This window comes from Empidonax traillii, unplaced genomic scaffold (assembly GCF_003031625.1).
Source record: "Empidonax traillii isolate 1590-97213 ecotype Southwest subspecies unplaced genomic scaffold, ASM303162v1 scaffold93:size1158651, whole genome shotgun sequence".
Taxonomy (NCBI): Eukaryota; Metazoa; Chordata; class Aves; order Passeriformes; family Tyrannidae; genus Empidonax; species Empidonax traillii.
In genome coordinates, this window is record NW_020955286.1 from 756,220 (window position 1) to 770,828 (window position 14,609).

The 14,609-nt window shown below is 39.3% G+C and overlaps 1 protein-coding gene across 1 annotated transcript in view; it reads left to right on the forward strand.

Moving 5' to 3' along the window:
- SPTBN5 (spectrin beta, non-erythrocytic 5) overlaps positions 1 to 14,609 on the forward strand; it is a 90,315-nt gene that overhangs the window by 46,874 nt on the left and 28,832 nt on the right. Inside the window, exons 34-40 of the mRNA XM_027881732.1 lie at positions 4,967 to 5,071; positions 6,008 to 6,193; positions 9,212 to 9,367; positions 10,000 to 10,191; positions 10,807 to 10,902; positions 13,610 to 13,728; positions 14,370 to 14,484. Coding sequence (XP_027737533.1) covers positions 4,967 to 5,071; positions 6,008 to 6,193; positions 9,212 to 9,367; positions 10,000 to 10,191; positions 10,807 to 10,902; positions 13,610 to 13,728; positions 14,370 to 14,484 — 969 coding nt within the window. The remainder of the gene's footprint in view (positions 1 to 4,966; positions 5,072 to 6,007; positions 6,194 to 9,211; positions 9,368 to 9,999; positions 10,192 to 10,806; positions 10,903 to 13,609; positions 13,729 to 14,369; positions 14,485 to 14,609) is intronic.

Here is a 14,609-nt window from a genome sequence, read left to right on the forward strand (position 1 = left end):
ATTATATTCTTATGCCAGCAAGACACCATGCAGTAGGAGGAGGGAAGGAAATTTAAATACATTTAACATTAGAATTTTTCATAAAGATTGTGAGAAGAGAGGCCAATAATATAGTGATATCAGTATGACAGAAGAACTCTGTGTTTTCTCTTTATAAACAACTTCAGTGCATTTTATTCTACCTATGGTTATAGTATGATACCTTATTATAACTTTTACTGAAATGAAGCATAGTACAAGATTTTTGTGTACCATATATAGTCATGGTATCAAACACATTTATTTACTTTGCTGAAACAAATTTCTTTTTTTTTTCCTTTTTATTTACTTTTATCAGAATTAAGTCAAATCAAACTTTGTTGTTATCTCTCTGGGCAGATAGTTTGGACTTGATCACATGCTTTAAGGGAAGGCTTTTAGTGCATGTTAAGAGCAGAAGGATTTTCTGTGGACTTCCAGCAATCTCAACAGCAAGCCAAGGGCAAGCAGTGAGAGGCAAAATATGTGGAACTTGTTATACTCTGAAGAGCAGGAGAAGGGAGTGAATCTGCAGAAATATTTAAAATAAATTTTATTCTAGAGAAATAGAAACTGGTCTTCTTGGAATACGAATTTCTTTTGGGCTATGTCAGCTTCCAGTATGTATAAATGTGAAGTTGCTGTATCCAGAGAGCATAGTTGTGCTAATGTTTAAAATGTTTTTTCAGTATTTCTTCAAAAGCTAGAGCTGGCATAAGTTGTCACGTAAATGTGTATATAGTACTGATTTATTTAAAATGAATTTTTTTTTTAGACCAGACTTCACTTTTAGTTCTGCATTAACTTGCGTGCAAGAGTTCAGATATGACTGTGTATTGAAAACTATGCAATGAGCTCAGAAATAGAGAAAAAATCCAGTGAAGTAGGGGTAAAACCTCCATTTCTGTGCTTTACATTGTCAATAAATTGACTGTTTGTTTCATTCTTCATTTAAAATCTCAAAAGAAAGTCTCAAAAACCATTTTGTGATTTTAAGCATCTTTGCAAGTCTTCACTTAAAAACTAGTCCATTTTATAGTAAGTGGCCAAGTCTTTGGTGCTTTTTGTGACTGAGCAAAATTCCTGCTGATGGGCCATGATTCACAGTAACAACAACCTTGAAAAAAAGTTTCTATATGCTGTTTGCTCTGGGAGACCCTGGTGGGTTACCTGAAGAGAGCTACACAGTGTTTTGTATTTGAAATCAATGTGTCTCATTCAAAGCAGGTGTATGAGGACCTTTCTAAAAACCTGCCAAAAATGATGTAGTTGGCCACAGGCCAGCACTGTGTCACAGGAGCCAATTTTCATTCTGCTTTCAGACTGGTGTAACGAATACATGGAAAAAATGTTGTGGTTCTGATTCTAGCAATGGCTGTCATAAGATTTCTGTTTAAAAGGTGAATGGAATGGAAAATTTTTACCTTAGCAGCTCTCCAAGCAGCACTGTCAGTGCTACAGGGGCTGCTTTCTCCTAAGAGTGGTTCTCTTGTAATGTACATTGCCTCTTCTGTAATGTATGTAGCCACATTCCATTTGCTGCAATTTTCTTTTTGTGCACCAGTTTTCTTTCTCTGTGTCAAAGCCTTGGTTTTGGCCTTTGCACAGGCTTCTGCTTGGAGGACTTGGTCCAAAGCTGTCAGTGATCAGGAGGACTTTTTCCCACTGCTGTAACATCTGAAGGAATTGAGCTTTGAATGCTCAGTGTCATTTGTGTTTAGTGGTTTTCAGTGGGAGCAAGGCACTGAGTAGTCCAGTGGCAGCTGCCTATGACTCACCACCCCACACCCTGGCTCTCAAATGTCTCTGTTCTCTTCTTCAAGGAATCTAACCACCTTTACCAGTAGATACCCCTTGTGTTTTTCTTCCATCACAGGTCTATCAGCAGGAAAACTAATAGTTTACCATTTCTTCAGGTATCAGTTTCACTGCTAAGAGTTACAAGATAAAAGTCCTGGAGGTAAATCTATTTTGACTAAAAATCATAGATAATCCACAAAATATGTAAAGAAGCTACAGTAATTTTAAAGCAGTGTTTAAAACATCAGAATAGAGAAACAATGTGTGGCAATAGGCTTGTGTACCCCAAACAGCAGTGAGTTAGATTCAGCTGATAGCTTTTTATTTCCATGTTAGTAACAGCAGTGTAAATATAGATGGTAATAATAAGGTGACTTAATAAGGCATTACGGTAGACAGACCTGGAGCCCACACGCGGGGAGATCTTTCTTCAAAAGAGCAAACAAAATCCAATAATATTCTCAAAAAAAATACGTATACAGTTTCATACACTTGATGAGTATGATAGATCAAAGGATTAAAGTTTGAATTAGAGAGTAACTGCCTTCTGATGGGTGTTGTATTTAACAGACAGAGGCATAGCAGAGGCACTGATACATTTCTTTAGGCATTCTGGTGATTAATGCGACAGAGGTGTTATAAGCTTAGGCCTGTTGTCTTCACTGTCTTCTTGACAGTGATTACTGTGATGGGATTTATTTATCCTTCTTTTGATGCTTGGTATGGATTAGTATAGAGCAGTTAGTACATCTGGCCTGGGCACGATATTCTTCTGTGCATTTTTCTCTATATGCGAAATATTCTCTCCTGAAAAATGGACCAGAACATGAGATCAAGTCTGGCTGTCAGTCCCCTTATACACAGCTGCCAAGGAGGGCTGAGTGTGGCAGCAGTAAAAAAGTCCATCAACCAGCTGAAGATCAAAAAATCAAGGCGAGGTAGTGACTGAAATGTGGAGTCTGTCCAGGAGGACCAGGGCAGGGCTCAGACTTCCCCTCAGTGAAGCTCGGGTAGGGCTGGTGGCCAGGGCTGAGCCTCAGAGGGACCCCCAGATGGAAGCAGGGCATCCGTCCAAGACAGTCAGAACCGCCTGAGCCTGTTAGTGCATTCATCTCTGACAAGTATGTGTGGATTGCCCCGCACATGTGTTCATGCTTGGGAAACCTCTCCTTCAGAAGATGCCCTGTGGGGTTAAACAGTCATCCAATACTTCTGTGCAGAAAATGAACATCATGACTGGTTTTCTAAAGTAGCTGCCAAAGAATGTCTTTTACTTCTCATAAAAAACACCCTGTAAGGCTGCTACGGAACTGTAATGTTTAGCAAAACAAGAAAGATCTCTCCAGATGTAATTTTTTCTGCACATATATATGGCTTTAAGGCACAGATTTACCGGTGTCATTTACCAGCCCTTTTCTGAAACAATTAGCAATTGTGTTATTTTACTGATTCTATTCTGTTTCTTTCCTGCCTCTTAATTCTTTCACACTGTATCACTGATCTCAAATTCTTCTTCCATCTCCATTAATTGCACTTTACCCGGGTAGAGTTACTGGTTGGAAATTCTCATCCTTGTCCAAATATTTGTGGTTCCATGAGCTCACAAAATGGATTAAACATTACACACTGCTGATAAATGTAATCCCTCACAGCAGTCTGATTTCCCCAGGTCTATCCAGTCATAGTCACTCCAGTGTAAACTTTATCCATGGGTAATTTTTGCTCGTGTCCCATCAGAGTCTCTAATTGAGGTTTTTGCCTTGCTTTTATCTCATCACTAAATAAGAAAAAACCTGTGGGCAATCAAATCCACTGAAATAGAACACATTCCTATTGATCTGCAGAAAAGCATCATTTTTTCTTGATAATAGATAACTGCATTGTTTTTTCCTCTGCATTTGGCAAAACCGAATATAACAGAATGCATGGCAGAAGTAATTGAGCAGTCTTCTTAAGACCAGAACAGAGTCAGGAAACACTGCAGTGCCTTAGACATTAGTTGGATTAGCTGGAAAAGGTTCTCACAGTGTTAAAAGCAAATAGTGGAGAGGTAAGTTTCCTTAAAACCGCCACTTATTACTTTAGACTAAAGTCTTTCTGCCTCAGAGACTAGCAGAACAGAGAGTAAATAAAATTAATGCAGACAAGTTGGAAAGATGACCTGGAAATATAACAGATGTAGAGCACTTGGTACAGGTGCAAGCTATGACATTTTTCAGGAATAATCAGCTGCTTAAATACAGGATGGGGACAAACTGATCTGACAGCAGCTCTTCTGAAAAGCTTCTGGAAGCTTATAGTAGATTGCAAGGTGAACTTGAGTTCATGGTATTGTATAAAACATAAGCACCATGTACAGACACATGGTGAAGATTGCATCTTGAAAGGCTCATATAAGAGCTCTGCTGTCTCCACAGCCTTCACTCTGGCAGTTTTATTGCTTATTGACAGTTATTGCATCAAGTTTCAAAGTAAGAAGAAATGGAGAAAATCCAGAGAGAAATAAGAATAAACAGAATCAAGAAGACACAGCTGTTGTGGAGTAGTTAATCAGATCAGTGTAGTTTTAACCTAGAGAAGACAGAAATCCCAATATACAGAAAGTTTACAAACACGTACAAGGCTGAAGCAGAAGGAATAATCATCCTTCATGAGATGAAGAGGGCAGTATATAAAGAGCTATAGTGCTAGCCATGCATTTTGAGGCTAAATATTTGGAAAATCCTGTTAATTTAAGGTAATGAAGTTAAGGTAATGAAGCACTGGAATAAATTGTCCAGGGAGGCTGTAAAGTCTCTGTTATGGGAACTCTTCTAAGAAGAAATCGTATGGACACCTCTCAGACGAGAGTGATCTTACTTGGGATTACAAGGATGGCTTAGACCTCTGGAATTTACTGCCTTGTGACTTAGTGATTATAATAAGCAGTGACAGGTCACTTTCTTCAGATGGACCTGTTAATGCTTCTCTTTCTTGATCAAGACCATAGAGTTCCACTAATTAATTTCCAATTTCAGTTGCCTTCTGTTTCTTTTTTTCCCTCTCAAATGTACTCTCAACAGCATAGTTAATACCTCTTCTCCCATTTATGAATAAAGTTTATGTGATAATTAATCCACTGAGAGAAATAATAAACTTTTTTTTATAGATTTATTTGAAAAGCAGTGACCTTGGAAGCTCTGTAGATGAAGTAGAGCAACTGATAAGGAAACATGAGGCTTTTGAGAAGCTTCTGGCATCACAGGATGAGAAGGTACAAATATATATATATATAATTTTTTTAATATGCTAACACCTTAAATTGCTGACAGGCATGATATGCCTGATATGCTTGAACCAAAGAGAAAATGAGGAAGCCTAGGGAAATAAGAGGCAGAGCATTGGAGAACAATGGAATGTTAAAACACTCCATGCCCAAGTCCTGCCTGTGTTGTCTTGCAGCAGATAGGAAAACTACTCAGTATGTTGAATAGTGGGAGTTACAAGAAGAAATATTTAAAGCAGGCCATATTGTGTCATGGATATCAGAAATTTGTGGCTTTTTCAGTAAAAAAATAGTGGGGTTTATAGCAAATAAAATACAGGAGGTCAGATTATTTAAATATGTATTTGGTATACAATGGCTATACCAAACTGGCTCACCTCTCCACAACTTTGGAATAGATGCTGATTTGCTCACCTTAATGTAAATGAATCTGCCTGATAGCCACTGCTCTAACTCACCCAGACTGGGGCTAAACTTAAACCTGGGGCTGTACCAGGGTTCCCCAGAAGAAATGAATTCTTGCCAGCTCCCTGCCAGACAGATTGTTCATTTTATGAGCTACCTTTCAACACCTGATTTCCATGAAGAAATAAGACTTGAGCAGTGGCATTTATTGCATTTATGGCATTTATGAGTCATTTATCAGTCCAAGATTCCTTGCAGCAGTTGATCAGTGGCATAGGGACTCCTGGAGCTACAGCTTCAATTCATCTAAGTAGGCAGGATCCACCATAGAGACCAATGATAATATCATAGGTGTAACATAGTACAGGGTGAGGGGGAATGATGATTAACTTCTCCCTGCTCTTCTTCGTTTATTACAGAACAAAGGAAAATCTTTTCGCTATGGAAAGGAGCTTGGATTTTGTTTCTTTCACACCACTTTGAAGCATGAAAATAATTTCAGATTTGTTGTCTCCTCAGATGATGTCTCTTCAAGAACAGGCAAGCAGGCTGGAAGAGGCTGGTGGACTGGAAGGGCGAAAGATTCAGCACAAACTGAATGTCATTCAGGAGAGGAAGCATCGGATCAAGGATCTGTCTCAGAGCAGGAGAGAGAAGCTGCAGACTGCCCTTCTTCTGGCACTTTTCTACCAGAACTTGGAAGAGGTAAGAGAGTTTTAGACGGGGATGGGGATGGAAGGCAGAGGAACTGCCTACCTCTGCTGGATGAAGTGCTTGCTTTGACTGGTCTCTGCAGAATATGTTGGTCTCTGTGTCCTGTTCTTAGTCCTGTAACTGAGTAGCTCTGCTCCTGCCAGTACTGTTGGAAAGGCACACTAGGTCAGTCTTTCAAAGGGCAGCACAATGTGTGACTGAAAATGTGCTAGCATATATGGGGTTACTAGCATAAACAAGAGCACCTAGGCCCAGGCAGACATTCGCAAACACTCTTGCTGGTTTGGTATCCACCCCTTCTGCTGCTGTATCCCATGGAATATCTTCCATGGTTTAAAGAAAAAACTGCAGGTGCTGGTCACTTCCCAGCCCATGAAAAAGACACATGTCCTGACACAGGTCAGCTTAAGATCATCACCAAAAGAGATTGAATGCCTGTAACACAGATGCTACCAGTAACAAAATTTCTTGTTGTTGTTGTTGTTTTGGTTTGGGGTTTGTTTGTTTGAGGTTTGGGGTGTTTTTTTAATTTTGGGGGGGATTTTTTTTTTCCAAGAAAAAGAATAATCTAAGGCTGCTAAAATTCCATTTACAGCACAATGTATTTGGAACAATTTTTTGCTTCAGCAGAAATTAGTGATCACTGAGATCATTAAAAGTCTCCTGGTTACTCTCTAGAAGCAATTCCATGGAGACCTGCACACATTAGTAAAAAGATGACACAGTCTGTGGTTACTGATGAGAGGACAGAGAACTCAACATCATATAGTCTGCTTAGAAGGCTAGCTGCTGCAGGACATAGGACTTTGAGTTTTTTCTGCATAAAAGCACAATGACTAACTCAGGAGATTACACTCAGCTCACAAAATAGAACATACCCTCCTACAGTACAAACAGGATGCTTTTTGAGTCCCAAAGAAGTGAGACAGACTTATAGACTACCCTATTGTCACAAAGCCTGTAGCCCAGTGCTAATGTGGAAGGCAAATGAGCAAGCTGCTTATTTAGAAACATGTGTATTTAAATTATTGCAGAGGAAAGATCATGAAGTTGAATGTTTTTACTTGTAAAGCTGGCTATGAATTTTAATGCTGACTCTGAAACTTGCTCATCATATCAGTGGCACTTCCTTCCCCTTTCACCCAGCACAAGAGACTAAACAATTATTTACTTCTATCTCAGATGAGTGAGAGAGAGAACTAGTTGTTGTCTCTGGGTATCTGGAACAGGCACACTCTTTTATATGCTTTAAATATTTCTTTTATTAAAATATCAGTACAATTTAGAAAAAGTTTGTGCTCATGAGGTTACAGGAACTGATATTCTGAAAATGTAGCATTCTAAATTGATAGTGCCCACACTTTTTATAAGTCCCATAGGAGTAATACTGGTCTCATGTCTCTATGCTGAGCATAACACTTGTCTTACTGTTGTCTTCAATAAAATGAAAATGCCTGTCCAAACAACTATTAAGTCTTTCCAGAGAAAGATCTTAGGACAATAAATCAACTTTGGTTCACATCTGAATGTGGGCATGGGGCCAGGAGAAGGATCTCTCACTCTCTAGAGCCATCTTAAGTAAGCCTTAAAATAAACCAAGCCACTAACAGTGCAGATATTCAGTCTGCCATTAAGCCATTGCTTCTAATTAAAAAGTAGAAGAGAAATTGACCTTTAAGTGGCTATATATGGGGGATTAATTTGTTTCTCATTTTAGCTGTATGCATGAGCCTCTTCTATTCAAATGAAGAGTCACTTAAGTGACATGTGTGGCTGCTAATGGGAGAAGGCCATTGAGGAGGGTGTCAGAAATGAAAAGAGCAGATGACAATGTGTTCTCCTGGGCGATCTTGACAAAAGGTTCCTGTGTGAGTTTCTAACTGTGCTTTGGAGGGAAACAGTTTCTGGAGAGCATGCTGCTAATGAAAGCTATTTCTGTTTTTATTTATAGAATTTCAGCAGCTGAAACAAAGCTTCAAATCATTAATTAACTGAGAAAATCCTCCAGTTGTCAAGCCTTGTGTACATGTAACACACAGGTCCACAAGGACAGCCGAAATTATTTGAAACTAATAAAGCTGCCTTCAATTTGCTGATCTTGTGTTGTGAAAACATTACATTACTTCAGTGCTCTGAGGACAACAAGATCAGTCATGTCAAGTTGCCAGTTCTCAGTGTTTTGATAGATAGAAATATTTCCTTCAGTGCTAAGGCCTGAAGTTCAGCAGATTGTAAAGAAAATTTTTGAAAACTCCCTATCCTGTTGTCCGTTTTATTCTGCATTCATTTAAATCTCCTAAAAAATAATTCCCTAAGAGAAACACATAACCTTTGCATTGCTAGGTCTCACAGATCTCCTGCTTGTCTGAATCTAATACTTCTGCCCAGAACATTTTGAAATTTATGAGGTATAAAAGCAAATAGAGTTATATTTCCTCTCAAATAACCTAAGTAGTGCTTGGCCTCATCAATAAAGCTTTATTTACTTTGCATTTTTCATTTAGGTCTCACAACACTGTTGAAATCAGGAAATGTTAGTGCTGTTTTATAGGTGAGGCATAGAATTCTAAAGAGTCTTAACCCAGCTTAAAGGAAGGTCAGTGACAGAGAAACAAGATGAAACTCAGAACCCTAAATCCCAAGACTCAGTGGTCATAATCTCATTTGAAATGTCTAACATGTTAAGGCTTAATATCTGCTCAAGAATTCTCTGCATATAATCTAGAAGGTTGTATAATCTGTTTATGGCTTGTGATAAAATCGGAGGTATTCGAGGAATTTTTCGTTACTCTTGTGGTCAGATAAAAGTTAGTTTCATTCCTACCTGCTTTTATCTCCTATCAAGTAGAGTAGTTCAGAAACTGGAGAGCCACTGCGACTGTCAAGCTCCCAGCTCAATCTGCCTAGCGCAGGCATAGACACTTGCATAGAATAATGACATGTCCTGGGAGGAGGTCCCGGGATCCCATGTAGTTGTCATGCTAACTTGGATGTCTCACACTTCTGCAGGCAGAAGACTGGATCAGTGAACGCATGCAGAAGTTAGAGGATCCTTCCATACAAGACCCCAGCAATCTGCAGGACAAAATGAAGCTGCTACAGAAACATCAGGTCTTTGAGGCAGAGATCCTAGCAAATGAAGAAATCATCACAGCTGTTAATAAGGTAACTCTGTCACTCTGCTACTGTTTTTATAGATTATTGCTGCTTATTCCAAAGAAGGACAGATAGGTGAAATGCTTCTAGATCAATTATCCTATTTGTGTGACAAGAACCCAATGGCTATGCCATGAAAATATAATGCTGTTAATTTATAACAGGGAGATATGTTAATTGCTCTATCCAGGGAGCTTCCATTTTTCCTTATAGTCTGCATAGATTTTCTTATAAATCTGAAAATATCACTGACTTCTTCCTTGCCTGGGGTGTTTACTCCTACAAAAAGTAAACAGGATTTCATACCCCATTTGTGAATATTCTTGTTGAAACTGGGTGAATCATATGACTGAAATGTGCAGTCATCTGTAAAATCTCTCTTGGTGCTCCCACTCCATGAATGTCATTCTTGGAAAGGAAATATTCAAATCCTAGAGTTCTGTGATTCTAGATTCCCTCCATATGTAAAAGGCTTCCAGCTGAGCTGTATCCTGTGGCCAGTAAGAATTTATATTAGTAGTCCGTTGTGCGGTCCAGGCTAGGAAAGTGAGAGAATCCTCCTAGAAAAGTCATGTAACATGATAATCCCCTTAAAAATTAATGGCAACCCTTATTTCTAATTTCTTTTTCTAAATGTGAAGAAAGGGGAAGCCCTGATATCAAAAAACCACCCTAAATCAGGAGAGATCCGTCGCCAAGTCCGCTTGCTTCAGGAGCACTGGGAGAAGTTGAAGAGAGCTGTTGCTGCTCGGGGAAAGATGCTGGAGGACAGCCGGGACTTCCTAGAATTTCTCCAGAAGGTGGATCAGGTAGAAGCCTGGATCAGGGAGAAGGTAAATGGATTTTAGTATTTAGCTAAGCAGCACACCAAAGCCTTGCTATTTAGCAATTAAATTCTGATAAATGTTTCATCTTCCAGGATGTTTTGTAGTGGCTTTTGTCTGTAAGAATCTTGACACATTCTACAAAAAAATATGAAAGGAATGATTCAAAAAATTCTAAACATTTCCTGGAGTCTGCCCATACCAGAGTCAGTTGAACAGTATTAGCACATGTTCTCATGTAAAATGAGCACATGAAGAGTTTGTGATTATTGGAGGCTATATGTCTCTACTGAGACATAGAAATTAAAGCAGACTAGAATGAAAGAGACTTGAAGTACTTGGCAACTGGCTTGCACTCTTGTTTATCAATTCTGAAAGTTTCTCTTTGTAGGAGTGAAGGAAGAATCACTTTCACTCAGAGGTAGCTTCCATAATTAGTAATAGACTGAAGAGAGAGTTAAGAGTAAGTCTCATAATTGTTTAAAGATCAGAAGATACTACTTCAGTAGTTGTAGGTCAGTGATGTACAGACAAATGACAGAACTTATTGCATAAGCACTGGGAGTTGCTGTGTTCTTATACTCTAAGGCTAAATATTTTTCTGTTTGCTGCTTCTTTCCTCAGGAAGTGATGATTAATGTAGGTGATGTGGGAAATGACTATGAACACTGCCTGCAACTCAAGAAAAAGTTGAATGAGTTCCGTGGAGCAACATCAGGGGTAAGAAGTGTTTTCCACATACATTTTTTGTGTGGCTGCAAGCAGCAATTAACTTTTCAGTTCAGGTAGAAAATACAATTCCAGTACAATGAGAAGGTGAAAGATCAGGGTGATAGGAAGCATTACAACCTCAAAAACCATTAGAAAAGATAGAATTTTCACTCAGTGTGTCTTCTGCTTTGAAGATGTCCAAACAGAGCTGTGAGGTGCTCATGACGCAACTGAAAAATTTGGATTGTTAAATGACTAGAAAACTTGTGCAGTGAGTCCGAGTTTGAGCAGGGTTTTGTTTGGTTCATGCAGTCTGCAAAGCCACAGTCGTTTTCACCTCAAAGCGGTTTTAAATATAGTTGTTTCAGCCACATTTGTATTAATCTGAAAACTGATATAGGTCTTCCATGCCTGTAGGGAAAAAAATAATACTTCCTCTGTTTCCATCCTTTACTTCTCCTTCTCCTCCTGACTGAGGAACAGTCAGGTTTCTCATATTCCTTCATACAAATGAAGCATGTAAACTTGGGGGCCTTTGTTTATACAGCACATGTGGTTAGTCATGAATCATAACATTAACAATCAGACATTTAGTAAAATAGAGCAAGGGTTTACGCTTTGGATAGCAGCCATGTGACAAGCTGGCTGCACACTTCACCCTTCTCTGCTGAGATCTCTTACCCTCTTGGGGTGCTGAGTCATGCCAGCTGCCTCTCTTGTCCCCAGTGAATGTACTAATTTGGTCACCAAACCTGGGGAACAGGCCCTGCCACAACAAGGGCCTCCTTGTGACGTGCTTCAGCTCCTGCCATAGCAGTTGTGAGGGATGCATCTGCAACAACCTCTTGTTCTCTCTGTATGAACTGCTACAGTTGTGGACTAACAGGTCTGTGTGTCACACAGGAAAGATTACTATGCTGATTTGCCAGTCTAGAAAGGTTTGGAAAGAGGTATATTAGGACTTTGTGAGATTTACTCTTATGTTCTCTCCTGATATTCTTTTTTCCTTTGTTTTTTCCTTTCCTTTTTTGCTAGTTACCTTGTTGCCAATTCCTGTTACGCAGCTCCCATCTTCTATTTTTGTTGCCTAATAGCAGAAGGAGACAATGCTCATCAATGCAAAGTAACAGTGTAGATATGCCTGACCCCTGGGAGAAAACCCTGAGCTCCCAATTCCAGAGCCCAGCAGAATCTCATGACAGTACATTAGCGCATTCGTACTGGATTTGGATAGAGAGCCAAACTACTCAACTTCAGCACCAGGGAATTATTGAAGAGACTTTCATTGTGTCTCCAGTACTCACTAGCTTTCTAAGGGTTTAAGCAAAGGCTCTTATACAGGTTGTACCAGCCAGAAAAATGATGATGAAAAAGGCAGAAACAGCCTGGTGACCCAGTCTGCTTAAGACAGTGAATAATAAGGTCTTTCCATAAACTAAGGTAGATCTTATGTGCCTCAGGAAACTCTTGGCCTTAGGTATTATCAGCCTGTATCCACTGAGCCTGTACTACTCTGAACATGACTCCTGCAGAAAAAAAGCTGAGACATTTATGCTCTGATAGCTGATGCTTAGTTATGCAATACTTCATGGGGTGATACAAGCAGAAGCAGGGTGTTCCTGGCACAGTGTTTGCATCCATCCAGTCTGTTTTTTCCCAATAGACAAATCTGAGATCAGGGTAGGGAGTAATCATCCTGCTTTGATGGCTGCAAGATTTTCTACTCATTGTGCTGCTATTATTTCTTAGGGGAGAAGACTGCAGGGTTTCTGAAGAATATCTGGCTGTCTGCTGGTTTCTCCTGTTTACTTTATGGCTGTGTATAATAGTAAAACACATATGGAAACAAGCATATTGGTATGGATGCAGCACAAACAAAATACCCGATGGAGTGAATACTTCTATTAACAGTGTGCTGGCATCTTGTAACTGTGCTTCTATTACACCAGTGATTGTCTCCCTGCTAAGTCTGTGATTTACTGCTCTCAGAAAAATAGAAAATGTTTTTGAGTCTTGGAGCAGTGCTCAGTGTTGTCTATCCGTAACACTCCAAAAGAACAATTATTCCACTATAGTCCAGATTATGTGTGCAATGTACAACTATTATCCATTCCATGGTATGTGCATGGGAAGCAAATTGCCTTGAAGACTTAGCAAACCTTTTAAAATGCAGTGATGTTGCTTTAGAAGAAAACACACAATGGCATAGGTTGTCTGGGATTCTTAAGGCTGTATGGATTTTAAGACTGTTGTCCACTGTACAGAAGGCACTTCTAGACAGAAGCCTATCTAGATAAAAGAGCAAGTAGGCCTAGGAGCCATGAGTCACTACCTGTTTGACAAAGGATCAACCTGCCATACAGCAGCTGTTCCACAGCAGCCCACCTATGTAACCAGCACCTGCACCTGTGTTTCTTCAACAAATGAAACCCTGCTGGAATGTCTGGCTTAAAAATTACTGTCTGAGGGGCCCCATCTAGACCTAGATCATTGTTGTATCTATGGTCATTAATTTTCTTCCTTGCCTTTACCATCTTCTCATCAGGGACTTAGTAACACCAACAGCTGTAGTAGAGCAAACCCCATGTGTCTGAAATGTTTGGTAGTGAGGTAAAACTATTTCTTTTTGCTACTGGCATTGTTTTTCACGTCTCAACAGAAAACTCAATCACAAGCAATTTAAATACATACCTTTGTTCCTGTTCTCACCTTACAGGAGTCAACAGTGGATGATGCTCACATCAGGACTATCAATGCCCTGGCCATGAAACTGGAAAGACAGAACAAGGAAGAGACAAAGACAATATATGAGCGCCGAAAGCATCTCAATGAGAAGTGAGTATAATCTTAAATCTTCTGTGTAAAGCAAAAATCAGAAGAGAAAATTAGTTGTCTTTGGCTGGGATAAATGGAGGAATCAAAACATACATTTCCTTCTTTAATATCATGACTACCAAACATCAGAGACTGGAGCTGTCTTTCAATACTCTCAGAGCAGTTATCTAGAAGGATTTTTAATCCAGCAGGCCCAAAGTAATTTTTCTAGCCTTGGAGGCAAATACACTGTTTCACAGCACTTGACAAAGTAGATTCATGAACCTAAAGACTTCCATCTATTTACATAGTTATCCTGGTGAATTGCCTGTTTCTTTTGCTGCTTCACAGTCCACTGTCTAAGAAACAAAAGCATGAAGATTTGGATTATGAAGTTATTGAGAGTTTAAGGAAACTGGATCAGTACTTTTTAGCTTTTAGCCTCCATGACATCCTGAAAACATGGCATAAATACAACCAGCTAATCTTCTCACACTATTGCTTTATCTCTGTGATGTGCCCCCCGTTATGGGGAATTGGGGATCAGTGTATAAGGTAGTTCGGAAATCCTGTCTTTTTACTTAAATATGAACATCATGAAACTCAGTTGTGGAAATCCTTGCCTACGAAATACATCTCTAAAATAATATTTTCAATAAAAGGTGGAACAGTTTCCATGGTAACTTGAATGCATACAGGAAGAAATTAGAGGGAGCCCTAGAGATTCATGCCTTAATCAGAGAAATAGATGACATCACAGAAAGAATTACTGAGAAGGTAAGTTTTCAAATTTTGATTCATTGAAGTAAAAAAATGTTGTATTTTGCCAACAGCAATAAACCTAGTCATGCTGATTTCTAGAGAGCCACTGAGTATTCAGCAGTGGTCTTTGATAGTTGTCT